The 27,355-nt window shown below is 38.9% G+C and overlaps 1 protein-coding gene across 1 annotated transcript in view; it reads left to right on the top strand.

The window, feature by feature from the left end:
* Positions 1 to 27,355, top strand: part of RELN (reelin) — a 536,555-nt gene that overhangs the window by 482,231 nt on the left and 26,969 nt on the right. The window contains exons 47-52 of the mRNA XM_052638374.1: positions 14,249 to 14,389; positions 16,033 to 16,210; positions 17,643 to 17,836; positions 21,039 to 21,295; positions 24,447 to 24,601; positions 26,344 to 26,558. Of these exons, the coding sequence (XP_052494334.1) occupies positions 14,249 to 14,389; positions 16,033 to 16,210; positions 17,643 to 17,836; positions 21,039 to 21,295; positions 24,447 to 24,601; positions 26,344 to 26,558 (1,140 nt within the window). The remainder of the gene's footprint in view (positions 1 to 14,248; positions 14,390 to 16,032; positions 16,211 to 17,642; positions 17,837 to 21,038; positions 21,296 to 24,446; positions 24,602 to 26,343; positions 26,559 to 27,355) is intronic.

Here is a 27,355-nt window from a genome sequence, read left to right as displayed (position 1 = left end):
TATATTCACTTTCGTGTTGGAGAAAAGCAGAGAATTCACCTTGCCTGGTGGGATAGTGTTACATGCCTCTCTCTCTTTTCACCATCTAAGTAGAAAGATAATCAGTTGCTGCCTTTAAGAAAGAAGCAAAGCAACCAATGCAGTCCATGGAATAGGAGTTATAGTTTGGGCTCATTATCATTCTCTCCCTTCCACAAATGAAGAAAGAATAAATCTTCCTAGCAAATGATCATAAAATTCAGCCATTCATCTAGGGCATAAGTTTTCCTGGGATTTTCATAAATGGGGTGGTTTCGGTTACTAACAGCCCAGGGCTCCTCTACAATTGCTGGCTCAGGGGTACAAGACTATATTAACTGTCAGCAGAGTTGCCAAGTTTAAATGAGATACGTGAGATTTAGTTGCTCATTAAAGGTATTGCCATGCATGAATTATTAAGGCAATCTTAATAAGTAAAATAGAAAAAACTCCATTAAGGCCGTAGTCTTTTAAGTCATTATGAATTCTCTGAATTATTACCCAGCTACTTGGTAGCATTTTGCAAATAAATGACATTCTAAGATAAACTGCAGCTCATCATTATACCCTTGAGTCTTTTACATAAATGTGATTAATCCTCATCTTTTAATCTATCTTTTGTCTCTTGTACATTTTTGACCCTTTCAAATGACATTTGAAAAATCTGATGAGCAGCCGTTTCATCTTGTTATCATATTGAAAATTTGCCGTTTGTTTATTATATTACCCTCCAAGCTCATGTTGTACAATCGTCTTAAAGACAACACTGGTTTATAATAAGGCCCTCTGGGTAATTCAGAAAGAAATGTTCATGGATGGAACCCAAGCCAGACCCCCTTCTGGTCATGCTCTGCACTATGCCAAAGACAAATTAGAACAAGAGCCAGACTCAGAACACTTTGTCTCAAGCTCGTCAGTGTACTTTATCAGCTCTTACATAGAGCTGCTTTTTAAATATGGTGCTTTCTTATTCTGAGTTGAACTGCCTCAACATCTGCCCAGTACTGGGAATTCAATGTTTATGTTGCCTCAGGACAGAATTGAGGATTTTAGTTTGTAGTTCTTCACTATAAACAGACATGATGCTGACGACTTAAAGTCACGTGCTTAAGTGGGGATTAAGAGTGACTGTGACAATGTGCCAGCTGTAGGTTTGCTCACTCACTTATCATGTGACCACAAATCTAGGATACCATTATTGTTGGCACAGTAGTAGAAAGAGTCAACTGAGGTTGGGTGTCCACAAATTGACATCAAACCATTAGCCAAACTGAAATGACTGGTAGTCATCAGTAGTGATTATTCATTCATTAAGTCAATCATTAAGCATGTATTTTTAAAGTATTTAATCGTGAGCTAGATCTATGTGAGGGGCTGAACTTAGCCCTGCCCCAAAGAACTTTTAGTCCAGTGGGGAAAAGAAACCAATGGGAATCAGAGAAGTAAATACGAAGTTCAACTCATAAGTGATGGAGGAGCCTTGCATGGTGCTAAGAGATTATACATTATAGAGAGGTTTGTCTTGATCAAGAAGGTCAAGGAACACTTTCTTGAGAAAATTATAATGGCAGTAAGAGTGAAGGAAGGATCAGTGTAAAATAGGAAAAGAGTAAAGAGAAGTGTGGCCTGGCCTGCTACAGTTCATGGGGTCACAAAGAGTCGGACATGACTGAGCAACTGAACTGAACTGAACTGAAAGAGAAGTGTTCCAGGTAAGGAAAACAGCCAGTAGTGGGAAGAAGCAGGCATATTTGAGATGCTGGAAGAATGAATCAGACACCAAGAGAGAAAGTGGGGTGAGGTATTAGATGATGTCAGATCACAAAGAGCATTGTTGGTTGTACTAAAGTTTTAGGGGTTTGTTATATGAATGCTGGAAGCCTGATAAAGTGCTTTGGGATTTGGAAACATAATCAGATTTGCATTTAGAAAAGCTTATTCTAACTGAAGAACAAGTTGGGGAAGATAAGAGTAGAAGTAGATGTAAGGATTCTCTTAAAGAGATAGTAACTGCTGGTAGCTTGGACTAAGATGTGGCAGACATGAAAAGAAGGGAATAAATTCAAGAGAAATAGTGGCAGTAAAATTGACTGAGCTTAATGATGAAAGGACATAGGACTGTGAGGGAAAGAGCAATGCTGAAGATGATTTCCTGGTCTCTGAGTTGGAAAAGTGAACTGATGCTGGTGCTTTTCATCAGAAAGGGAACAGTAAGACTAAATACAAGATCACATCACACTGCACTCCAAACATTACTCTATTAAAACCTAAATGAATTGGGGTTGATAGAGCATAGTCTCTAATCCTCCCCATATACACTGATAAAGTTAGATCTTCATGAAAAGAAGAAAAAGAAAAAAAGACTGAAAAGCATTGTGGTTTAGTGAAGGGCTTCCACTTTTCAGCCCTGTGAGCTTCTAAGTAAGTCATTTCATGTCCCTAAGTTTCAGTTTCCTCATCTGAAAAATGAAGACTTTTTACCATATAAAAAGCTCATAAATGTGCATGGTAATGTTTGGGACATTGTAAACATTTACTGAAATGTAAGTCATTTTTACTTTTATGAGTTAACCACATAATCATATGTGTTAACCATATCTCAGGTTTATTACCAGACTTCAGTCAGACTGAGAAGTCTTTCTCATTTAGCTTAACAAAGTGAGTCCATAGTAATGGTAGGACACTGCCTTAAGATACTGCCCTGGAGGAGGTTACAACCTGATCATGGGAAAATAAATAGCTTAAAACTAATACATACTGAATATAATTTAAAGCTTCACTGAGGAACGGTCTAAAAATGCTATAGATATTGAGTATTGAGAGACAATGTTAAATGCCAGAGTTAGAGAGGGTTTTGTAGAAAAGATGGGCCCTGGCCTCAAAGAATGGCTAGGATTTAGGAAGGTAAGGAAAAAAACTTCCTAAATTAGGGGAAGAGCATGAACATGTGAGCCTGGGATAAGCACAGAGGTTGCCGATTAAGGAGGGAGCTCATATCTAAAGCTGTGGGACATTTGTTTGTTAGTAAAGTTGGGTTAACTTACAGCAAGTGCTAAAGTGAGGCAAGGGGCTTCCTGGGTGGCTCTAGTGGTAAAGAACCCACCTGCCAATGTAGGGGACATAAGAGACACCAGAAGATCCCCTGGAAGATCCCGTGGCATGGCAACCCACTCTAGTACTCGTATCTGGAAAATCCCATGGACAGAAAGCCTGGCGGGCTACAGTCCATAGGGTCACACAGAGTCAGATGCGACTTAGCACACATGAAAAGCAAGGCAAAGGAGTTTAGACTTGTGGGGAAAATGAACCATGGTGAGTTCTGAGCTGAGATTATTCTTCCAAGAAAAAAAAAAATGGGAAAATAGACTCAAGTAAGAGAAAGACAAAGCCATTGTGATAATGATGGTGCATGATAACAAGAGTCTGGGCTACAGCTAACATGAGAGTGATGAAGCAGATATTACAGGACATTTCAAAGAAAGAACTGGTAAAACTCAGTTGTTAACTTCTTCATTGCACACATCAAAAGATCACTCGAAAGTTTGAAGCCTGTGAAAATGGTGAGAAAAAGAGAGGAGTGAGCTAAAGCTGATTCCAAGAGGGGCAGTGTGGCAGACTTAATCAAATGATGCTGAATTAAATGTGATGGAAATATCCTTTTGACAGATCTATGAAGACTAGAGCCCAAGGGAAGATAATAAACCTTGGAGACATGAGCACAGAGGTCATAGGAAATGCTGTAAAACTGCAGCAGCTCTCCAGAGGAGAGTATTTAAAAAGAAAAGACCCCTAAATTTAATAGAAGAATGAGTGGAAATAGCTATTAGAGGAACCAGAAGGATTTGGTCAGGGAAGGAGGAGAATATGAGGTATGTGGTAGCCAAAAGCCAAGTGAGACTAGAATATCAAGCAGGAAGAGATGATCGTCAGTGACAAATGCTACAGTGAGTTAAGAAGCAAGTTTCACAATGAATTTACTAGGGTGTTTCAATAAGGACATAGTCAGTGACCTTCAAAAGAATAGTTTCAGTGAGATAGTGGAAATAAATAAAGCTGGTCTGGTGCCAGAGCCCATGGGCTTAACCCATCGTACTAACTGTATTAGCACTGCATCTTTCTTGCTTGCCTATGATATGGTCCTAGAAGAGATAAGCAGCAAGGATGCCAGGAGTTCTTGAGAAAGACTGAAAAAGTAGGAAGATGCTGAAATCAATTTTGTATCCCCTAATCTGAATCTGCCTCCTCCTCTTTAGTAACCCCAGACCTAAAAATAACAGGTAGCTCAAGTGGCATCATAGGTTCTTCAAATGTCATCTGAGAACCAGGGTGAGTCAATGGAAGGGCAGGTAACCTAAATCCACCTAGAAAGTCGGGGAAGGGGAGCTGCAACAGGAAGGCTCAGGTATGACTTGGCTATTTTAAGTCACAGTTGGAAGATGATCCATTCCCTTCTACTGGCCCTAATGACCTGACTGATACTACTGTCTTTAAAGATTAACTATTACACTTTGGAAGCCAAGTGGTTTTAGTCGCAGCATGGAATGTTCTTAATGTGTGCCGGAAGAGTAAAGGAATGGTGATAAGCTCAAAAAGGGGCAAAAAGACTGGAAGGATTAGAGTGGTGGAATGGGGTTGGAGGAGTCTATACTTTTTGCAGGTAAACAAATTTAAAGAGGAGACGTATTTTTCAGTAGCATTCCCATCTACTGTATCTGCAAAGAAAATAACTTATTCTAAGAAAAACATAACTAAGCATGATGTTTATTGGGTTCATCATGAAGAAATATTCAAGGAAATTACAAGTTCATTTTTTTAAAATAGATTATTTGAACTTTCTCTGATACTCTATTTCTCTCCATCTTTATTTGTAACTTACCAGTATCTTTTGAAAGACTTTTTGCAAGTATTTATATTATTGAACATCTTGTTTAAATGTTTCAATCAAGTCGAGAAAGTCTTAGACTTCTCTTACATATCTATCTTCTCATACATCATTTTGATCCTTTGAATATCACTGGTGTAACTTTAACATATTTATGCTAGTGTGTCAGGGCTACAAAACATAAAACAATTTTGCCTAGTATAAACCATGGTACTATTAATTTTTCACGTACAGAATATATTAATATATATGTGGGCATTCAGTTCAGTCGCTCAGTCGTGTACAACTCTTTGTGACCCTATCAACCGCAGCATGCCAGGCCTCCTTGTTCATCACCAACTCCCAGAGTTTACCCAAATTCATGTCCATTGAGTCAGTGTTGCCATCCAACCATCTCATCCTCTGTTGTCCCCTTCTCCTCCTGCCTTCAATCTTTCGCAACATCAGGGTCTTTTCAAATGAGTCAGCTTTTCGCATCAGATGGCCAAGAGTATTGGAATTTCAGCTTCAACATCAGTCCTTCCAATGAACACCAAGAACTGATCTCCTTTAGGATGGACGGGTTGGATCTCCTTGCAGTCCAAGGGACTCTCAAGAGTCTTCTCCAACACCACAGTTCAAAAGCATCAATTCTTTGGCGCTCAGCTTTCTTTATAGTCCAACTCTCACATCCGTACATGACTTCTGGAAAAAGCATAGCCTTGACTAGACAAACCTTTGTTGGCAAAGTAATGTCTCTGCTTTTGAATATGCTATCTAGGTTTGTATAACTTTCCTTCCAAGAAGTAAGCATCTTTTAATTTCATGGCTACAGTCACCATCTGCAGTGATTTTGGAGCACCCAAAAAATAAAGTCTGTCACTGTTCCCATCTATTTGCCATGAAGTGATGGGACGAGATGCCATGATCTTAGTTTTCTGAACGTTGAGCTTTAAGCCAACTTTTTCACTCTCCTCTTTCACTTTCATCAACAGGCTCTTTAGTTCTTCTTCACTTTCTGCCATAAGGGTGGTGTTACCTGCATATCTGAGGTTATTGATATTTCTCCCAGCAATCTTGATTCCAGCTTGTGCTTCATCCAGCCCAGCATTTCTCATGATGTACTCTACATAAAAGTTGAATAAGCAGGATGACAATATACAGCCTTGATGTACTCCTTTTCCTATTTGGAACCAGTCTGCTGTTCCATGTCCAGTTCTAACTGTTGCATCCTGACCTGCATACAGATTTCTCAAGAGGCAGGTCAGGTGGTCTGGTATTCCCATCTCTTTCAGAATTTTCCATAGTTTATTGTGATCCACACAGTCAAGGCTTTAGCATAGTCAATAAAGCAGAAATAAATGTTTTTCTGAAATTCTCTTGCTTTTTCCATGATCCAGCGGATGTTGGTAATTTGATCTCTGGTTCCTCTGCCTTTTCTAAAACCAGCTTGAACATCTGGAAGTTCATGGCTCACATGTTACTGAAGCCTGGCTTGGAGAATTTAGAGCATTACTTTACTAGCATGTAAGATGAGTGCAATTGTGCAGTAGTTTGAGCATTCTTTGGCATTGCCTTTCTTTGGGATTGGAACGAAAACAGACCTTTTCCAGCCCTGTGGCCACTGCTGAGTTTTCCAAATTTGCTGGCATATTGAGTGCAGCACTTTCACAACATCATCTTTCAGGATTTGAAATAGCTCAGCTGGAATTCCATCACCTCCACTATCTTTGTTCATAGTGATGCTTCCTAAGGCCCACTTGACTTCACATTCTAGGATGTCTGGCTCTAGGTGAGTGATCACACCATTGTGAATATCTGGGTTGTGAAGATCTTTTTTGTACAGTTCTTCTGTGTATTCTTGCTACCTCTTTTTAATATCTTCTGCTTCTGTTAGGTCCATACCATTTCTGTCCTTTATTGTACCCATCTTTGCATGAAATGTTCCCTTGGTATCTCTAATTTTCTTAAGATCTCTAGTCTTTCTCATTCTTTGTTTTCCTCTATTTCTTTGCATTGATCACTGAGGAATACTTTCTTATCTCTCCTTGCTATTCTTTGGAACTCTGCATTTAGATGGGTATATCTTTCCTTTTCTCCTGAGCTTTTCCTTTCTCTTCTTTTCACAGCTATTTGTAAAGCCTCCTCAGACAACCATTGTGCTTTTTTGCATTTCTTTTTCTTGGGGATGGTGTTGATCCCTGTCTCCTATACAATGTCATGAACCTCCATCCATAGTTCATCAGGCATTCTGTCTATCAGATCTAGTCTCTTAAATCTATTTCTCACTTCCACTGTATAATCATAAGGGATTTGATTTAGGTCATACCTGAATGGTCTAGTGATTTCCCCTACTTTCTTCAATTTAAGTCTGAATTTGGCAATGAGAAGTTCATGATCTCAGCCACAGTCAGCTCCTGGTCTTGTTTTTGCTGATTGTATAAATCTTCTCCATCTTTGGCTGCAAAGAATATAATCAGTCTGATTTCAGTGTTGGCCATTTGGTGATGTCCATGTATACAGTCTTCTCTTATGTTGTTGGAAGAGGGTGTTTGCTATGACTAGTGCGTTCTCTTAGCAAAACTCTATTAGCCTTTGCCCTGCTTCATCCTGTACTCCAAGGCCAAATTTGCCTGTTACTCCAGGTGTTTCTTGACTTCCTACTTTTACATTCCAGTCCCCTATAATGAAAAGGACATCCTTTTGGGGTATTAGTTCTAAAAGGTCGTGTAGGTCTTTGTAGAACTGTTCAACTTCAGCTTCTTCAGCATTACTGGTTGGGTCATAAACTTGGATTACTGTGATACTGAATGGTTTGCCTTGAAAATGAACAGAGATCATTCTGTCATTTTTGAGATTGCATCCAAGTACTGCATTTCAGACTCTTTTGTTGACTATGACGGCTACTCCATTTCATCTCAGGGATTCTTGCCCACAGTAGTAGATATAATGGTCATCTGAGTTAAATTCACCCATTCCAGGCCATTTTAGTTTGCTGATTCCTAGAATGTCGACATTCACTCTTGCCATCTCCTGTTTGACCACTTCCAATTTGCCTTAATTCATGGACCTAACATTCCAGGTTCTTATGCAGTATTGCTCTTTACAGCATCAGACCTTGCTTCTATCACCAGGCACATCCACAACTGGGTGTTGTTTTTGCTTTGGCTCTGTCTCTTCATTCTTTCTGGAGTTGTTTCTCCACTGATCTCCTGTAGCATATCGGGCACCTACTGACCTGAGGAGTTCATCTTTCAGTGTCCTATCTTTTTACCTTTTCATACTGTTCAAGGGGTTCTCAAGGCAAAAATACTGAAGTGGTTTGCCATTCCCTTCTCTAGTGGACCATGTTTTGTCAGAACTCTCCACCATGACCCGTCCATCTTGGGTGGCCCTATATGGCATGGCTTAGTTTCATTGAGTTAGAGAAGGCTGTGGTCCATGTGATTAGATTGGTTAGTTTTCTGTGATTGTGGTTTCATTGGACATTAGGTTAAGACAAATTAAATCTATTTCCATTCCACTACTACAGAGAGCAAAGCTACTTCCAAAAATTTTGAATTCCCTCTAAGCTTTATCACTTGTCAGATTTGCTGCCAAAGTTCTATCTGAGAATCTAAGGTTTGGCTGTATGCTGTATGGCTATATGCTCTGTATGTATGCTATATATGGGTTTTAATTGTTTTAACAAATGTATGTCATTCTCCATGAAGTTATTTTGTAAGTTGTAGGAACTTTCTCATATCTGAAGGATTGTCCAGGATCCCTAGGTGGCTCAGTAATAAAGAATCCACCTGCCAGTGTAGGAGCCGCAGGAGACACGGGTTCAATCCCTGGGTGGGGAAGATCCACTGGAGGAGGAAACGGCAACCAACTCTAGTATTCTTGCTTGGGAAATCCCATGGACAGAGAAGCCTGGTGAGCTACAGTCCATAAGAGCACAAAGAGTCGGACACAACTGAAGTGACTTTGCACTCACACGTGCTTATAGTATAATATAGTATAGTATACTCCCTCCTTGACTGGCCGTCCTCATACCCGTGAGATGAGACAATCGTACAAGACAGCCTTTCCAAGAGTCATCCTCTTCTTTCCACTCCAAAGTGTGCTTGACTTCCTTCTTTTGTCCATAGTTCAGTGTCTTTTTCATCAGGGTCTCCCCTAGAGCAGAGTTTTTATGCACCCTGTGACATGACACACACCTTTAGAGCCCTTCACAGGCAATTCATTCACACACCTGGTACCAAAGTTCACGCCTCCTTTCTAGACCCTACTTGTACCTGTTGGTTGTGGGCTGTGATGGTTCAGTTGAGGCTGAGTTGAGCTGACCCATGCTTCTTCCCAGGTGTACGCCTATGAATGGAATTACTAGATCATATGATAACTCTGTATTCAACATTTTGAGAAACTGATAACCTGTTTTCCCACAGCGTCTAGGAGAAGCATATGAGGGTTCACATTTCTTCACATCCTTGCCAGCACTTGTTACTTCCATGTTTTTATCACAGTTATCATAGGATAACTATTCAACTCAAAATATCAAATACAGAGTTACCATAGGGTTGCAAAGAGCTGGACATGACTTAAGCTCCTGCGCACTCGATGACTAATGTTTCACATCTTTTCATGCATTTATCGGCCATTTATGTATCTTCTTTGGAGTTTTCTCCACTTTTATCTAACACAGAGAAATAGAGTCATAGAGGAAATTTTATGCCCAATAGAAAGAAAAGGTCTTGACTAGCAAGGTAAATATGGGACACATTTTTAAATAAGACAGACACTGTAGAGCCTCTAACTCAATCTCAGAGAAAGGTTTCAACTCTGACATTGAATAGCAGAAATCAGGATAGACTTAGGTGTATATATAGCAGCAATAGGCAGGCAAAGCTGTCCACAAAAAAAAAAAAAACTTATATTTTAGGAATGAGATTATTTTGTACAGGTTGAGATAGAGTTTTGAAGGGTTTGCTCATTGAGAATAGAGAGTAATAATGAACCGATAGATCCTTGCCTTGTCTCGGTTTTGTGAGTAAATCAGTATGACTTAGGGCACTGTGCTTTAACATCATCATTAGTAGAATTGGAGGATTGGCTATATTTTCTAGTCTTAAATATTTTATGTATCTCTGAGAGTAAAGAAAACATCAGGGAAGAGTGAGAAAGCTTATTAAAAATTATGTATTGTTTCTATCAAAGAACTTTTTTTCATGATGATGGTGAAGTCTCATCAGGACTTCATAAGCAGACATAGCCATTTTGAAGAAAAGAGCAGATATAAAAGACCCTGAAGTAAATGTCAAAATTCATTAAAAGATGTGTAGACAGTGTGGGAAAAGTTTCCTTGGAAGAACAATGATGGAAACCATACTATTGACAATAACATTTTAACTGCTTAGCAATGGATGTTTAATTATTATGCAACACTTATGGAGCACTTACTATGTGATGTAAATGGAGAGGAAATTATATAAATTCAGAAAAGATGCAAGGAGAGGCCTTTCAAGGATGTGGAAAAAGGAGAAATCTGCTCTGGGGCCATTTTCCCCACAACTCCAGGCGCAGCAGCCGATGGTGACTATCATTATAAGAAGCTTCAGGATGAATGATGACACCTGCCAAGGGACTTCACCAAGACACTTTCAAGTCTTGATAAACATGAACTAATTAATGTTCACAACACCATTGTGAGGTGGAAAGTAGCATTTTCCTAGTTTTACAGACAGGGAAGTATCAGCATGTAAACATAAGTGATTTGGCCCCTTTACATAGTAAAGCTGTGACAAGACAATAAGAAGTTCTGGAAGTTCAACTTTCAGACTTTCATTTTCTACTTACCTTCCAATTCATCCCTTAGTGAAAGTGTTGCCTTTTCTTGTAAGACTATATTGGACAGTGTATGTACTCATTTTACAGGGCAGATACAGTTATTTCCAAGAATATAAAATCATCACATTTGAGATGGGGACCCTAGGAATCATCTAATAAACCCCCTTTTTACATGTATTAAGTTATTCACCATGAGCATAGAATTTACTAGGACCAGAGTATAGATTAAAGTGAAAGTGAAGTCGCTCAGTCGTGTCCAACTCTTTGCGACCCCATGGACTGTAGTCTACCAGGCTCCTCCATCCATGGGATTGTCCAGGCAAGAATACTGGAGTGGGTTGCCATTTCCTTCTCCAAGAGATCTTCCCAACCCAGGGATTGAACCCCGGTCTCCTGCATTGTAGGAAGACACTTTACCGTCTGAGCCACCAGGGAATATAGATTAGAGCCCTTATTTATCTTGACTTTCATTGACCAACTCTGATTTTCACACATTCTATGCATAATATTCTACTGTTTCCTTTTCTGTGGAATGCTGCAAAATCGTACAAATTGAAAGTGTCATGATCAGAAGTCCCCATGAAAGCTATCAACCCAAACAGTGCACCTGGCTCTTAAATCTTCTGTAAGTCTGTTAAGTGGCTACCTGGACTGTGATCAGCACAGCCAGTGAGTGATCAGAAAACCACCACATGCTACGCAGCTCTGCCATCTCCTAACTCTTAGGAAGATCTCCCTTACTTTAGCAGTCATCAAATCACTGCCCTCTCCACCACTGACCCCCAGCTCCTGCCCATCCACTCTCAAGACTTCTTCTATTCAGATTTTCCTGGCCACCTTTATTGCTACCAATTTAACATTCTCTCAGTAAGTGTGCATGAAGCCCTATCTATAGGAGTCACCAACAATAAACTGATAAATAAGGAAAACAGCAGAGGAAATAATGCATAAGTAGGCACTTTTAATAAAAGGTGAGAAGAGCTATGATAAAAGGTGTTGGGCTAGTCAAAATGTCCATCATCATGTCTACAAATAATGAATACTGAAGAGGGTGTGGAGATAAGGGAGCCCTCCTACACTCTTAGTAGGAATTTAAATTGGTACAGCCACTATGGAAAACAGTTTGGAGATGCCTTAAAAAACTAAAAATAGAGATACTGTATCATCCAGCTATCCTACTTCTGGGCTTATATCTGGAAAAGATGAAAACTCCAACTCAGAAAGATACACATACCCCATTGTAGCACTATTACAATAACCAAGACACAGAAGCAAACTAAATGCCTCTTGACAGATGAATGGATAAACAAGATGTGGTATACACACACACACAATGGAATGTTGCTGTTCAGTCATTTAGCCGTGTCCGACTCTTTGTGACCCCATGGACTGCAGCACATCAGGCTTCCTGTCCATCACCAACCCCCGGAGCTTGCTCGAACTCTTGTCTATTGAGTCAGTGATGCCATCCAACTATCTAGTCCTCTGTCATACCCTTCTCCTCCCACCTTCTATCTTTCCCAGCTTCAGGGTCTTTTCCAATGAGTTGGCTGTTCACATCAGGTGGCCAAAGTATTGGAACTTCAGTTCAGCATCAGTCCTTCCATGAATATCCAGGGTTGATTTCCTTTAGAATTGACTGGTTTGATCTCCTAGCAGTCCAGGGGACTCTCAAGAGTCTTCTCCAACACAACAGTTTCAAAGCATCAAATTCCTCGGCCCTCAGCCTTCTTTGTGGTCCAACTCTCACATCCATACGTGACTACTGGAAAAACCATAGCTTTGACTATATGGACCTTTGACTATATGGCAAATAACTATATCACCACAATTGTTATAAATACTATGAAAGGAAAAAAACTTTTTGCTATGGAAGAAATGTAATTTTTAAAGGGCTCTGAAAGAATATTTCTCTATGAGGACCTGACGTTTTCTCTAAGACTTAAAGGATACAAGGGTTAACCGGGCAGAGACAAAAGAAAAACATGCTGGCGGAAGGGAGGCAAGAGTTTGCGGAGCCTTGTGAGCTGAGAGGATGAGCAAGGCTCCAGAATTAAATAGCGAGGCTAGCGGGGTAAAGGAGAGGGCTCAGCTCAGGCAGAGCCTCGTGGACCAAGGAGGAGCTTGCAGTTGAAGTTAAATGCAATAAGAAGTGACAGGAGGGTTTTAGGTCGACTTTCCTCTGCTGAGAGGAACAGATGGGAGCTGGCAAAACAGGTTGTGAAGAAATGAGTGCGTAGATGCTCAGTAAAGAAATATCAAACTGAATGATTTACTTTCAGAGTGAAGATTTGAGTTCTGTTTCTTTTCTATTTTCTAAACTTAATATGTGCAAAGTTGCTCAGTCATGTCCAACTCTGTGTGACCCCCATGGACTGAAGCCTGGCAGGCTTCTCTGTTCATGTGAATTCTCCAGGCAAGAATAGTGGAGTGGGTTGCCATGCCCTTCTCCATGGGAATCTTTCCTACCCAGGGATTGAACCCATGTCTCTTGGGTCTCCTATATTGTCAGGAGGTTCTTTACCACTAGCACCACCTGGAAAGCCCAAATTTAATATATATGAGTTCAATTAGAAAATTTTAAATTCTTGTTCTTTGGTATTTGGTCCTGCCTAAAACAGATATCTTTCAATCACATGGTTAACATATCGCTTAATGACAAAAATATATGAATCCATGAAACAAAAGTTGCTTTGGCTAATTATTTCCCCCATGCTCTTTGAATGTTCAAGCTCACTTGAGCCTCAGGGATTGTTTGGATTTTACTGCCATCTAGTGTCTCTAAACACATAAGTTTATTTGTGTTTCTAAACAAGACACTCCTCCCAAGCTATGCAAGTGAGCAAATAAATTTCTGCTTATGTAGTGGGAGAATCTCTGTTTGGGTTTTATTTATATTGCATTTAAATCATTATAAATTAAGTCTGATCTTACTACCCTCTGTTTTGTCTGTCTAGTTATCTAGGGTTTCATTGATCCTTCTGACTTACAGCCCCACTGTCTTCCTAAGGCTCTCATTGTGCGAATTCCTCCAAAATGTTATGTGAGGCCTATCAGTGTGCCCCCTGCACAAAAGCATCTGACTTTTGGTAGCATGGGGGAGTTGAAACCCTCTCCCCAAGTCAAATGCAGAGGGCTTGTGGCTGCTTAAGGACAAACATCTTTTCCTAAAATGCAAATATAAGTTAGCAGCAGACCTGGTATCCCTTCACAGTGGTTTCCACCCAAAATTCAGGGCTTACTGGCTCCCTGAGGCTACTGGTTTTAGCATTAGTTTTGGTTTCTGTTCTAATCTGTTTTTACAAGGCTCAGAAATATCATTGGCCCAAAATGTATTCTCAAGCTGTTGCAGTTCAATTTGGCTTGGTTTTATTAATCAAAGTTGGGCAAAGAACACTGCCATTACCAACACTTTCTTCAGAACACAGGCGAGGGTATACATACATTTGTGTTACATTCCTCCATGCACTTGTTTAAACATATCAGAACACGTTCTTTTGTCCAACCCATCCTTCATTATAATTTTATTTCTCTTCAAAGGTCCCAAGCCACTCGTTTCCGTTGGCATCAGCCAGCTCCTTTTGACAAGCAGCAGACGTGGGCAATAGATAATGTCTATATCGGGGATGGCTGCATAGATATGTGCAGTGGCCATGGAAGGTGCATCCAAGGAAACTGTGTGTAAGTAGGTTTTTTCTCTCTTCTGTAGAAAGTCCCTGACTCATTCCAGCCAGATTTTTCTGAAACTGGTTTTTTAATCACTCCCAAACTGCCTTAAGTTATATATATTTTTCCTGAAATCTGACACTGAGCTAACTATGAAGTTTATGGCTATAGAATCTTCATTCTTGGTTAGAGATTAGGAACTGAACAATGGCTATCTTTTAAGGAGAAGGCTGAGTTATAATTGACTGTGTTTTATTTTCTTCTGTGTTTTTGTGATACACCTGAGCCTTGAGAAAAATATTAAAGGAGGTTCAAGAGTTCAGCATATTCTAACTGAAAATAATACATCAAAAGTATTTTTCTCACTTAGGTCTGAATGTATATGTAATGATGTGCATTACTTGTGGTTTGAATGGTATTCCTATGTTATTTGCATAAGAAAGTATACAAATACCTGATCAATTTGCCAGATGTATTTCATGGAGAGACCTGGGATTTTACTCTTATAGAGCCTTAGCATCTTTGGAAGGATCTAAACTCTGTGTGTGTGTGTGTGTGTGAGTGTGTGTGTGTGTTTGTGTGTGTGTGTGTGTGTTGTGTCTCTTATAGAGCCTTAGCGTCTTTGGAAGGATCTAAACAGTGTGTGTGTGTGTGTGTGTGTGTGTGTGTTTTGTGTACTAGGGGGCTCTGTGCTTCATTTTCAAAGACTCTACTATTAGATGGGGTAGTATGAATGAAGATCCTGATAAAGAATTCACATTTCCCTTCTCCATTAATCTCTGCACACCTGGGAAGTCTTTCTTTTGATTAATGATTCTAGCCCATATCAACCTCTTGCAACCCCAGAGCTTCCCAGTCCTATATTCATATTTCTTCCCACATTGAACAGAGAATTCAATCCTGTGGTCAGAGATGGCAGATGCTATCCAAAGTGCCCTTTGCTATTTGGAACCTGGCTTCTTGAATTCCTGATTGGCCCAAAGTCTCTGTTAAAAAGCCTGATTTCATAAATTATTAGGACCAACCAGGTTAGTTTGGTATCTGCAATTGCTTATCAGCCATCCAGAGCTGTGTCATGTAGGAACTGGGCTTTAGTAAATTCTTTCAGGTTGCTTCTTTCTTTCCACCTATAAGCCCAAGTCACTAATTTAGGAAAGCCTAGAGACAGTTACAGAGAAGGCAGTGGCACCCCACTCCAGTACTCTTGCCTGGAAAATCCCATGGACGGAGGAGCCTGGTGGGCTGCCGTCTATGGGGTTGCACAGAGTCGGACACGACTGAAGCTGCTTCACTTTCACTTTTCACTTTCATGCATTGGAGAAGGAAATGGCAACCCACTCCAGTGTTCTTGCCTGGAGAATACCAGGGACAGGGGAACCTGGTGGGCTGCCATCTATGGGGTCGTACAGAGTTGGACATGACTGAAGCGACTTAGCAGCAGCAGCAGCAGCAGCAGCAGCAGCAGCAGAGGCAGTTAATACACTGCTTATTTCTAACCTAAAGCACTGTTAAGGAGAGCAGCTGAATTACAGCAAATTCTGTAAAGATACCTAATCTGTCATCGTCTTGGACTAGGAAAAGGAGTTGGCCTCACTGATTTGAGAGCACACTTGCAGGGCCTGTGTTTGATGCTGACTTTTCTCTTTCTCCACTTCCAGCTGTGACGAGCAGTGGGGTGGCCTGTACTGTGATGAGCCTGAGACCTCTCTTCCAACTCAACTCAAAGACAACTTCAATCGGGCCCCATCTAACCAGAACTGGCTGACTGTGAATGGAGGGAAATTAAGTACCGTGTGTGGAGCTGTGGCTTCAGGAATGGCTCTTCATTTCAGTGGGGTCAGTGTTTGGTTGCTGTTTATTCATTTCTGCATCCTCTGAGTTCCTCCCCCTCCCAAAACTGACTCTCTTTTGAAGTTTAATCAACAAATGAAGATGCAGAGTTAGAAACTCTAAATGAACAAACCTGATGTGAACTCACAACTTTCTACAAATCAGAAAATGCTAATCACTTTCCACATTTTCCTGTCAAAAATCAGTTTTGACAATTTAACTATGCAGGGTGGTGTCAGTATAGGTATATTTAAGTGCACGTTTTTAAAAAAAAGGATTTAAATGAATTTCCACCCTGGGACAGAGAGCTTGCACAATGTGTGAGGGTCTTCCATCTGGATGATGTTCTAATTGAAAATTCCTGAGCTTGCAACAGATTTGGGATTTAATGAGCCAAAAATCTGGAAAATGAGCTTTGGTGTTTCCTGAATTTATTAACAATAATTAACCCCTTATATAACTTACCCAAGCAAGAATAACTGTTAGTAATTTCTAGACATTTGTGTTTATAGCAGATTATTTTGTGAATGATAGCAGCAATGTTAGAAAATTGCTTTGAGAAATTTTATAATCATTCTGCCCTACTGCCAAAGATGACTTGTTTAAAAGTAGAATTTCTCCAGTAGTATGATTAAATACCTTTCATAGGTAAATTTAATTTTTTAAAATTGCAAATTCACTGTCAGTTATTTGTTTCCCTACCACGCCCTACCTTAGAGTTTGCATTTGTGCCAATGAAGTGTACTAGTATTTTAGGCCAAGAGTAGCAACAGAACATACAGCATACAGAATTTTTATAATCATCAACAATGGTTAAGAATGCAATGTTCACAATACTCTTTCTTCTTAAGTATTAACTTAGATAGAACTCTGATACCTAGTTTTCCTCATAGTTTCACCTATTAATAAGAAATAACTACTTATCTATGTTAATATAGAAAATATTAAAATCAACTGTAAAAGTTTAAAAAGCTTACAACTAGTATTGCTAATTATAATTAAGTTGTATTTTCGGGCTTCATTTTAAAATTTCATATTAAAATAGTCATCTCAATGTGCTATTTTATTAATAGCCAATGTCTTTTTAAAAATCTAACAGATACCTATAAATAACTAGAAATAGTTTAAGAAAAATATAGAATAGTTACTTTAATTCCAGCTCTCCTATTGCCTAGAAAAAACAAAAGAGAATCTCCTTAGAATACATTGCCCTTTGTAAGTTCTAATACTAAAATTTCAAAATTCAGCATATGTTTGCTGTGTACCTACTGTGCGCTAGAGGCCATACTAGAAGCTAGTATAGTAGGAGAAATGATAAGAAAATCATTACTTCAGTACTGTGTGAGCTGTATTACAAAAGAAAGGATGGAAGCCAGAGAACACCTGGAACCTGTCATGACTATTCCTTATCACTGTATCGTTGCACTCTGCTTCTTAGGGCTGCAGTCGGCTATTGGTCACCGTGGATCTAAACCTCACAAATGCTGAGTTTATCCAGTTTTACTTCATGTATGGATGCCTGATCACACCAAACAACCGTAACCAAGGTGTTCTTTTAGAATACTCTGTCAATGGAGGCATTACCTGGAACCTACTAATGGAAATCTTCTATGACCAGTACAGTAAACCTGGGTTTGTATTCTGTTTTATCTCCAATAACTAGTATGTTGAGCAACATTGCTTGATAAGACCTGCCAGGAATCTGTCACAGGGACCACAGGGAGACCTGAACCACACTCACCACCACTAGAGGATGCCTCTGAGACAAACTTGAGGATAAGGTTTCTGAGCTGGATAAACAACTGGTTTGGGTTTTTTTATTTCAAGAACAACTAGTTTGTAAATTTTCAAATAGATAAATAAATACACAATCACAATGCCAGTAATGAATAGACCCACTACAAAAAACCATATAAATTAATGAATATATAATTAAGTTCAACAACATTTTGGGAAAATGGAAACAAAAAACTGGTTTGTTTGTTCACATAGTGTTCACTCCATTTTAGGGACTTGGAGGCTAGAAAATAAACACATTGCCTTCTCCAAAATAAACACAATAAAATGTAAATATCCTTAAGAAGCCTAGAGTCTATTTTTACATTTCTTACTGAAAAATCCTGAATAAACACAATGTATCTGTCATTTTTAAGAATATATTCTCGAAGGGCAAAAATACAGTGTGACCAATTAGAAAAGCCAAAAGGTTTGTAAAAAAGAAAAGAACACTTAATAAAGTAGTAGAAGGAGAAGAATATGCAAGAGAAGGATGAGAGGAGAGAAAGAGAAGGTTGGAGGAAAGATGAAAGAAGATATGGGAAGAGAAGGGAGAGGAGGAACGATTGTGGCCCAAATAAGAGACAGAATAAAATGAGAAACATAGATAATCCCTCAGTGCATGGCAAGCCAGATACCAGCTAAAAATTAGGCAAAATAAAAGTAATCAAGAATCTTGTAAATGATCATTGAAATTCAATGTATCAGTCAAGAACAGGTTCAGCTGTGAATTACAGAAAACCTAAAATGATTTGGAAGTTTTTTTTCCTTCTCTTAATATAAGTTAGATCCAGAAGGAAGCTGCCCAGAGCTGCCCCAGTGGCTTCACCAGGACTAGAGACCCAGGTTTCTGCGAGCTGGTACTTCTGCCACACTCTACACTTGACCTACACATCATGGTCCCAAAGAACCCACATTCCAGCTCACAGGCAAAAGGATGGGGCAAGAGCAGTGTGCTATCTCTCTTTAAAGACACTTTCTAACACTTGCCTACACTTCCTTTCACATTCCAATAGCCAGAACTTTGTCAGAGCGACACACCAGATGCAAGGGAGTCTGGACATGTTATCTTTATTCTGGGTGACTATTTGCCTCACTAAGAAGATGGGTTCCTAACATGAAGGGAGAATGGGAATATGGCAATTGAGGAAATGCCAGCAGTCTCTGCCATAAACAAACATTTTTAAATCCTACATATGCATTAAAGTTGGACACCAATAAAGGATTCCAAATGAAACTAAGTGGTACACATTGTAATAGTGCAAAAAAAACTGTGCTCACCTATTAGTAGAAGATGGTAGATGAGCCAAGTAAACTATTTATGAAGAAAGTTATAATGTGTCTCATGTACGAGCCTCTGAACACTTAAACAACATAATATACAGAGAGAAGTTATGTTTCTATAGGGTAAAAGCATAACTTTCCAATCCACTTTAGTTCTCAGAAGGAGAAATAAATTCACCAAGGAGGAACAGAGGTCATAATTTATTTACGCTTTCAGCAGCCTTAGATAAATTTCCACTCCAAAGGTTTTTAAAATGTGGTCAAGGATTTTTCAGGAAAGAAAAATGAGAAGAAAGTCGCTGCTCTGGGTAAAGCTGTGTGATTGTGTGTCCTTCCAGGAAGGGACAGATTTCTGATATTACTTACTACTTTCTAAAATTTTAATTAAACATGCCAATTTAGTGGATAAAAATTATAAAAAGAGCTTACAAGGTGAGCATACAAAAAAAAAGAGGAAAGAGAAGGGCACACGTGAGCTTCAAAACTGAGATGCATGAGAAAATGAACTTCGAAAAAGACTGTTTACCTAAAGACTCATAGGACTTCCCTGGTGGCTCAGACGGTAAAGCGTCTGTCTACAATGCAGGAGACCCAGGTTCCAACCCTGGGTTGGGAAGATCCCCTGGAGAAGGAAATGGCAATCCACTCCAGTACTATTGCCTGGAAAATCCCATGGATAGAGGAGCCTGGTAGGCTACAGTCCATGGAGTCACAAAGAGTCGGACACGACTGAGCGACTTTACTTTCACTTTCAAAGACTCAGTCTCCAAACTGCCAGTTACTACACAGGTGAGGGTCTAAGATTCACAGTCTACACTTTCCTTCCCTAGGACCAAGCTCCACTGAGCTGTTGTAACCCAAAGTGTATGCAAAATGGTGGACATGACCTAAAAAATGTATTTAAATTTCAAGTACTAGAAATTCAACTAACAACATAGTAGCCTTGAATAGATTTTGATTGATCTAGAATACTAGAATTCTAGAATACTACCATCTAGAATACTACCTACTGTTCTGGTCATTATACTTTAAGGAAGATGTAAAGAGAGAAAAAGGAGTAAAAGAATCAACAAGGAGATACTGTGTAAGCAAAACTAAAATAACTAAACCTCTTCAGTGTAAAAGATGAAAACCAAGGGGTCATTTTGAAGCTCTTAGCTTACAGGTTCTTCCCAGGATGAACTGAGGCTTGTTGGCCCTGTCCTGTAGTGCTAATACTAAGAAGCAGCCTTGGACTGTAAAGGGAGTTAGATTGGCATGGATTAAAAAGATGAGACTTTACTGCTGCCTCTTGCTTCTCCTGCATTGACAGGTGGATTCTTTACCATTGTGCCTCCAGGGTGAACTCTGCAGTTTTCTGTTTGCCTAGGCGTCCTTCAGATCAGGAGGCATAGGGTATATGCACTTTGGTAAACATAAACCAATATTGACTTAAGAGATGCACGTTTGATCCCTGGGTTGGGAAGATCCCTTGCAAGACGGCATGGCAACCCACTCCAGTATTCTTGCCTGGAGAATCCCATGGACAGAGAAGCCTGGCGGGCTATGGTCCATGAGGTCACAGAGTCAGACACTAACAAAGCAACTTAGCACACACACACACGAGACCATAAAATTAAGACAACTTATCATGATTTTTAAAAATTATTTTAGCTAAAGTCCTCTCCTCATCTCCTAAGTGATGGGTAATGTCTTATGTCTGGATGCACATCCTTTTCTCCCATGAGACATTTGACACGACTTTTCCCCACCCTCACCATCATTTATTCTTCAGATTCGTGAATATCCTTCTCCCTCCTGATGCTAAAGAGATTGCTACTCGCTTCCGCTGGTGGCAGCCAAGACACGATGGCCTGGACCAGAATGACTGGGCCATTGACAACGTCCTCATCTCAGGCTCTGCTGACCAGAGGACTGTCATGCTGGACACCTTCAGCAGTGCCCCGGTGCCCCAGCATGAGCGCTCGCCTGCAGATGCCGGCCCTGTGGGGAGAATTGCTTTCGACATGTTTATGGAGGACAAAACTGCAGGTAAATTTTCATTGATGTTAAATGAAAATCCATTTGGGTCTTTTCCAAAAAATGGAATGTGGAACTTTTATACATTCTCAAGTGGTTACAGAAACAGTGAAAAGAGTGTTCCCATTTCCTCTCTCCAACTTCCTGGTTTTACATTGTGACGAAACCTTTTCTTTCTTTCAAGCCAGCAAGCTTGTTTTAATAAATAGCATTCTGTAGTTTTACTAATAGGGTAATTGTCTCTGAAAAAAAATTTTGTTTCTACATTTCTTGTTTTTTATTTTGGTTAGAAAGCCAGCATTTTTTGGACGTTTGTTTTACTCTCCAAGGACAAGGATTTTGTTTAGCTGTACATGCATTTGTGATGGCATTTCGTGTTTCAGAAATATCCAGGGTCATTCTTGTTACTCTTCATTCTGAATAGGAGTATTGCAGTGGTCCTGGTGTCCTGTCAAGGATCTCTCCATGCTATTCTTATTTTTAATGACTTGTTTTCATTTCATCACATTATTCTGGTCCCTTTTTTAAAGTGGTATATTATATTAAGTATGTGACTTTGTGATGCCACATATTTGGTTTTACTGCATAAAACCTGAAATGGTATCTTCAGGTAAAGTAGTAATGTTTAATTACATGTATTGTATCAATACTGCAAATCTTGTGGAATAGATAGACTATACCACTATAGATTCATCAGACAGTGAGATTATGCCATACCCAACTCTGCGTTAGAATCTTACGGAGAAAGAAGGATCTGGATGTATTTTGCAGTAATGAGACTGATAAGAACCTTACAGAGGAATGAAATCTATGCTGAAGACAGTTGAAATGTGGGGAATTTTAGTAACTTAAAATACTTAATTATTAATGTTTTAAGGTAAAAGCAATACATGTTCAAAGTGTGAAATTAAGAAAATACAGAAAATGAAAATCACCCAGAGGATAACCATCATCAATATTTTGATTTTTTTTAGAGTCTTTTTTCTGTGCCTTTATATAATCATATTTTAAACTAAATTAGAATCTTATTTATATTTTGTAGCCTGCTTGTTTCATTTAGAATTAAATCCTTATCATTTCCTCTTGTCCTTGTTTCTTTGAAAATATAATTTTAATAGCTATATAGTATTCCATTATAAGTTTATCATCTTAACATTGAATTTTTAGATTATTCTTATTAATTCATTGATTAGTATTTCACATGGACAGTGATATAATTGCAAATATTTAATGAAAATCACCCTTTTAAATTGAAAAAGCTTGAAATGTTCTTCACCACTATCAAGTAGTCTAACTCTTTCAAGAAGATTACTGAGTAGACTTATATAAATCTGATTTGGAACTTTGCTAAATTGCTCATTTGTTTTCCCTATGTAATGGTTTACGTGAGTTTATGATCAGAGAATAATTTAAGTGCAACTTCTGTACAAATAAAAGCAAATGCATGTTTTTTCAAGTACTGTAAATGCTGATTTTTATTTTAGACTGATTTGTGATGTACAATTAAGTTCGTGCTTGTCTTGCAAAGACAGTGCTCCTAAAAAGTGTAATATCTACTTACAGAAGTAGTTTATGACACTGCAGAAGAGATTAGTGTTAGTTGATTAATGTAAGCCCTTTTTCAAGATTGCAGCATTCTAGTATATAATAAAATATATACCAGAGAATAAACTCAGGATATTGTTACTGGAATTCAGATTTCTGTGCCTTTTGATTCTTGAGTCCTATACCTCTGCTGTAGGACTAAATGTAACTCCTAATCCAATGGAGTGAAAACTAACAGATAATCGCATTATGGTAGCCATTTGAGTCCTGGAGATAAATATGCTTGTTCTACAGGCATATGTTAAGCTTAGACAAAATTAAAAGAACACAACACTGGTAAAGGCTGGATTCCAATTAAACTGTTTGGTCTCTTCTCTTCTGAGGCCATCCAACTCTTTGCACAGTAACCCAGGCTTCCAGTTGTACCTGTTCATCTTCACTGTGAATGCTGGAGCTAACCAGGAAACTGCCAGAAAAAAGTTGGGCCTGTGAAATCAAAATGTATCATGAATTAGATGAAATGTATAGATATGTTTCATTTCTAACCTTTCTGGGATAAAATCATGAAGTTAAGGCATCCCTTCCAAAAGAGAAAGCAAATTGTGAGGGACATGAATGTGTGGTATGCATGTGTGTGTGTGTGTGCATGTGTGTGTGCGCACGCGCGCGTGTGTTTGAGAGAGAGGCACAATAGGATTACTCTGCACTGATCAAGCAATAATCTTGCTGCTTAAATTTTCGTTAGACTCTTAGAAGCTTTTTTAAAAATCACTTTATTGAGGTATAATTGATGTACAAAAAGCTGTAGGTATTTAATGTATACAACTTGATGAATTTGGGTTTATGTATACACCTATGAAACCATCACAATAAAGGCCATAAATTTATCAATCATCTTCGAAAGTTTCCTCCTGCCCATCCTCTTTTATAATATTAATTTTTCTATTTTGGTAAGAGCACTTAACATTAATATCTCTCAGTAAATTTTTAAGTACGCAATACAGAATTGTTAACTATAGCCCCCGTGTTGTACGATAGATTTCCAGAACTTATTCACCTTGCATTACTGAAACTTTGTGCCCTTTGACTGACAAGTCCCCTTTTCCCCTTCCACTGTTCTACTCTCTGGTTATAAGAGTTTGGCTATTACAATTTTTTTCATTGCCCAGGAGACACTACCAAAATTTGAGAATAAATAGCTAACTCACTTCTCTATCACGTTACTAAAAATCTTCCTCTTTCTTTAGATTTGGCCTAAAAAGTTAAACACCTGTCAGAAAACAAATAGATGTACATTTCCCTTTGTTTTTCATTTGTAACACATACAATACATTCTTTTTTCCTAAATGTAGACTTAACTAGTTTAGAAAAAAAAAAGAATGTATTGTATGTGTTACAAATGAAAAACAGACTAGTATTGGACACTTAATATATCTCAGTCTCTCAGTATCTATGTTCCTAAAATGATGTGCTTATATTAGTGTTTTGTCTGTAGATGGTATGTAATAAGAGAGAGTACTACTTAAAATAATTATCAATCTTACCTAAAGTAAAAATTTGCTTTAAAGTATGTTTGCCATAAATCTGTCATAAAATTTTTGTTTTTCTTTTTTTTAAGTAAATGAGCACTGGCTATTCCATGATGATTGTACAGTAGAAAGATTCTGTGACTCCCCTGATGGCGTCATGATTTGTGGCAGTCACGATGGAAGAGAAGTATATGCGGTGACCCACGACCTGACCCCCACTGAAGGCTGGATCATGCAATTCAAGGTGAAAATGTTATAACCTTAACTATGTGTGTGTGCTAAGTCACTTCAATCACGTCCGACTCTTTGCAACCCCATGGACTGTAGCCCACCAGGCTCCTCTGTCCGTGGGGTTCTCCAGGCAAGAATACTGGAATGGGCTGCCATTATCCCTCCTTCTCCAGGCGACCTTCCCGACCCAGGGATCACACCTGCATCTCTTATGTCTCTGCATTGGCAGGTGGGTTCTTTGCCACTAGGGACACCTAGGAAGTCCAGTGTGCAGCAATCCACTGTAATTCTTCAAGATCCATCTGTCTTCTTTACAGACCAGATAGGTGAGCTGAAAGGAGATGTGACAGAAATCACAAGCCCCATGACCTTAACTATGTAAATAGCCATATACCAGTAATATAAAATTTTTTTTAATTGTAGAGACAATGATCATACAATCTTTTATTGACATATATGTTGAAAACTATTAACAAAATTTAATATTAATATACATCCCAAGTATATATAACTTAATGATTAAAAGTATTTTATTTTTGAACTATTTCAAGGTGAACTTGTGCTGTGTGTGTGCTTGGACACACTCAGTTGTGTCCAACTCTCTGCGACCCCATGGACTGTAGCCTGCCAGGCTCCTCTGTCCATGGGGATTCTCCAGACAAGAATACTAGAGTGCGTTGTCATGCCCTCCTCCAAGGGATCTTCCCAACCAAGGGATCTTCCCAACCCAGGGATCAAACCCAGGTCTCCGACACTACAGGCAGATTCTTTATCATCTGAGCCACCAGGGAAGCCTGAGAATACTCGAGTGGGCAGCCTATCCCTTCTCCAGGGGATCTTCCAGACCCAGGAATTGAAGTGGGGTCACCTGCATTACAGGTGGATTCTTTACCAGCTGAGCTACCAAGGAAGCCCTAAGATGAACTTAAATAAGATTTAATGTGCTTCTGAGATTAAATATTAACAGAAAAAATATTGATAAGAAAATGTAGAAAACTGATTTCAATTCCCTGAGTTTAAATCATTATATGACATAGGCATTCTTTTCCTTTAAGAGACAATTGTGGCTATATCTACTTTTTTAATAAAAATATTTCAGTGTTTCTGGAGAAAGAAAATTATAGAAAACAAAGGCATGATTAGCATCAATGCCAACATCAATTTTAGCTAAGATCTTATGTCAACCAACTTATTCTGTCTACCTCATTCCCACTGTATTAGCAACAAATGTTGCATTATGACTGTCTCCATCAACAAAGAATGCTGTGTCTTATCAAAAATACCCTCTGTAATTACTTCACTGCATCTTACTTGCAGTTGAAAGTGATTTATTGAGAATCATAACTTGTATAACAAAACAGTAAACTTGGTAAAGCTGTTAGCAATCCTTCTTGGTCGAGCATTCTGCCAAACAGAAGTGCCAGACCATTAGCACAACAAACAACAATTTGTAAGAGTAGGCCCAGGCCTTCCAAGGCAATCTGCCAGCTATTGCAGAAGCACAGCTTTCAGCTTCTCTAAAACTCCCTGCACAATATATTTGGCACTTTCTATAATTTGTCACCTAGGGCAACCATGTCAACTCCACCATTCATCAGCTCAGCAAATAATGAACCTGAAAAGAAACGGATGTGTTGCAGTGTCTGTCAAATAATCAGCAGCTTTCTTACTTCCAAGTCCTTAGAGCATGCAATATGGTTTTAATACTTTAATACCTTAATAATCTTAATAATCTTGCATCTCTATGTTTATTAGATCTCTGTTGGATGTAAAGTATCTGAAAAAGTCACCCAGAATCAAATTCATGTTCAGTACTCTACAGACTTTGGTGTGAGCTGGAATTATCTGGTTCCTCAGTGCTTACCTGCAGATGCAAAATGCTCTGGAAGCGTTTCTCAACCATCTGTATTCTTTCCAACTAAAGGATGGAAAAGGATCACCTACCCACTTCCTGAAAGCTTAGTTGGAAAGTAAGTAGAAAATTAAACCCTGGTTCTTAGCATTCATAAGTGGATTTAGACACTGTGGTCAGACTGAAAGTACTGTGTAATTGTCAGTAAAATGCTCTCTTCCTCCCTAACTCTAAAGTTTACTCATTAGTGACCTCCATGATGAACTAATTTAAGGAGACCTCAAGATGTAATCCTCAGACTTGTCAAGATAGGCCCTGACAAGCTCTGCCATTTTCCATAGTGATGCTCTGTGAGCAATAGTGATGGCCTTGGAGCCAATTGAAAAGGTATATGTTACCTGATGGACCTTGTAAATTGTGCTTTCCACATTGGTCCCTTGTCAATCCATGACAGATGGAGCCAAGAGAAAACCTAACTTATCATGCTCTTAATACTTGTACAAATCCTAATTCTCCATGCCGTTGGTACAAATGTAGTTTGTAGGTTTCATATTTTTTCTTATCAAAGTATTATGTTCTGCACCTGCAGTGGAAAGTAATTAGCCTAGACAATAGTGAGCCAAGATGATTAAACTGTTTTCTGAAAAGTATGTGGATAAGTTAATTTAGGCAATTACAAAAAAATATTCTCTTCAACTGTAAAATTCGGGGAAAAGATACACTAAAGAAAATGATAGTTATACTTCCCCCATATGTCACAGTTTCTGGCTAAATGAAGAACCTTTTGTGAAGCAGATTCGGGATATATGACAGGAACACACAGAGCCTTTGAATAAGGTACTTAAACAAAAGGCAAAAACGCCCCATGGAGATTGTCTGTTGCATGATCACTCACAGTTTTCTGAAATAAATCTA

This window comes from Budorcas taxicolor, chromosome 4, assembly GCF_023091745.1.
Source record: "Budorcas taxicolor isolate Tak-1 chromosome 4, Takin1.1, whole genome shotgun sequence".
In the NCBI taxonomy this organism is placed as follows: domain Eukaryota; kingdom Metazoa; phylum Chordata; class Mammalia; order Artiodactyla; family Bovidae; genus Budorcas; species Budorcas taxicolor.
This window is presented reverse-complemented; position numbering and strand designations above follow the sequence as displayed.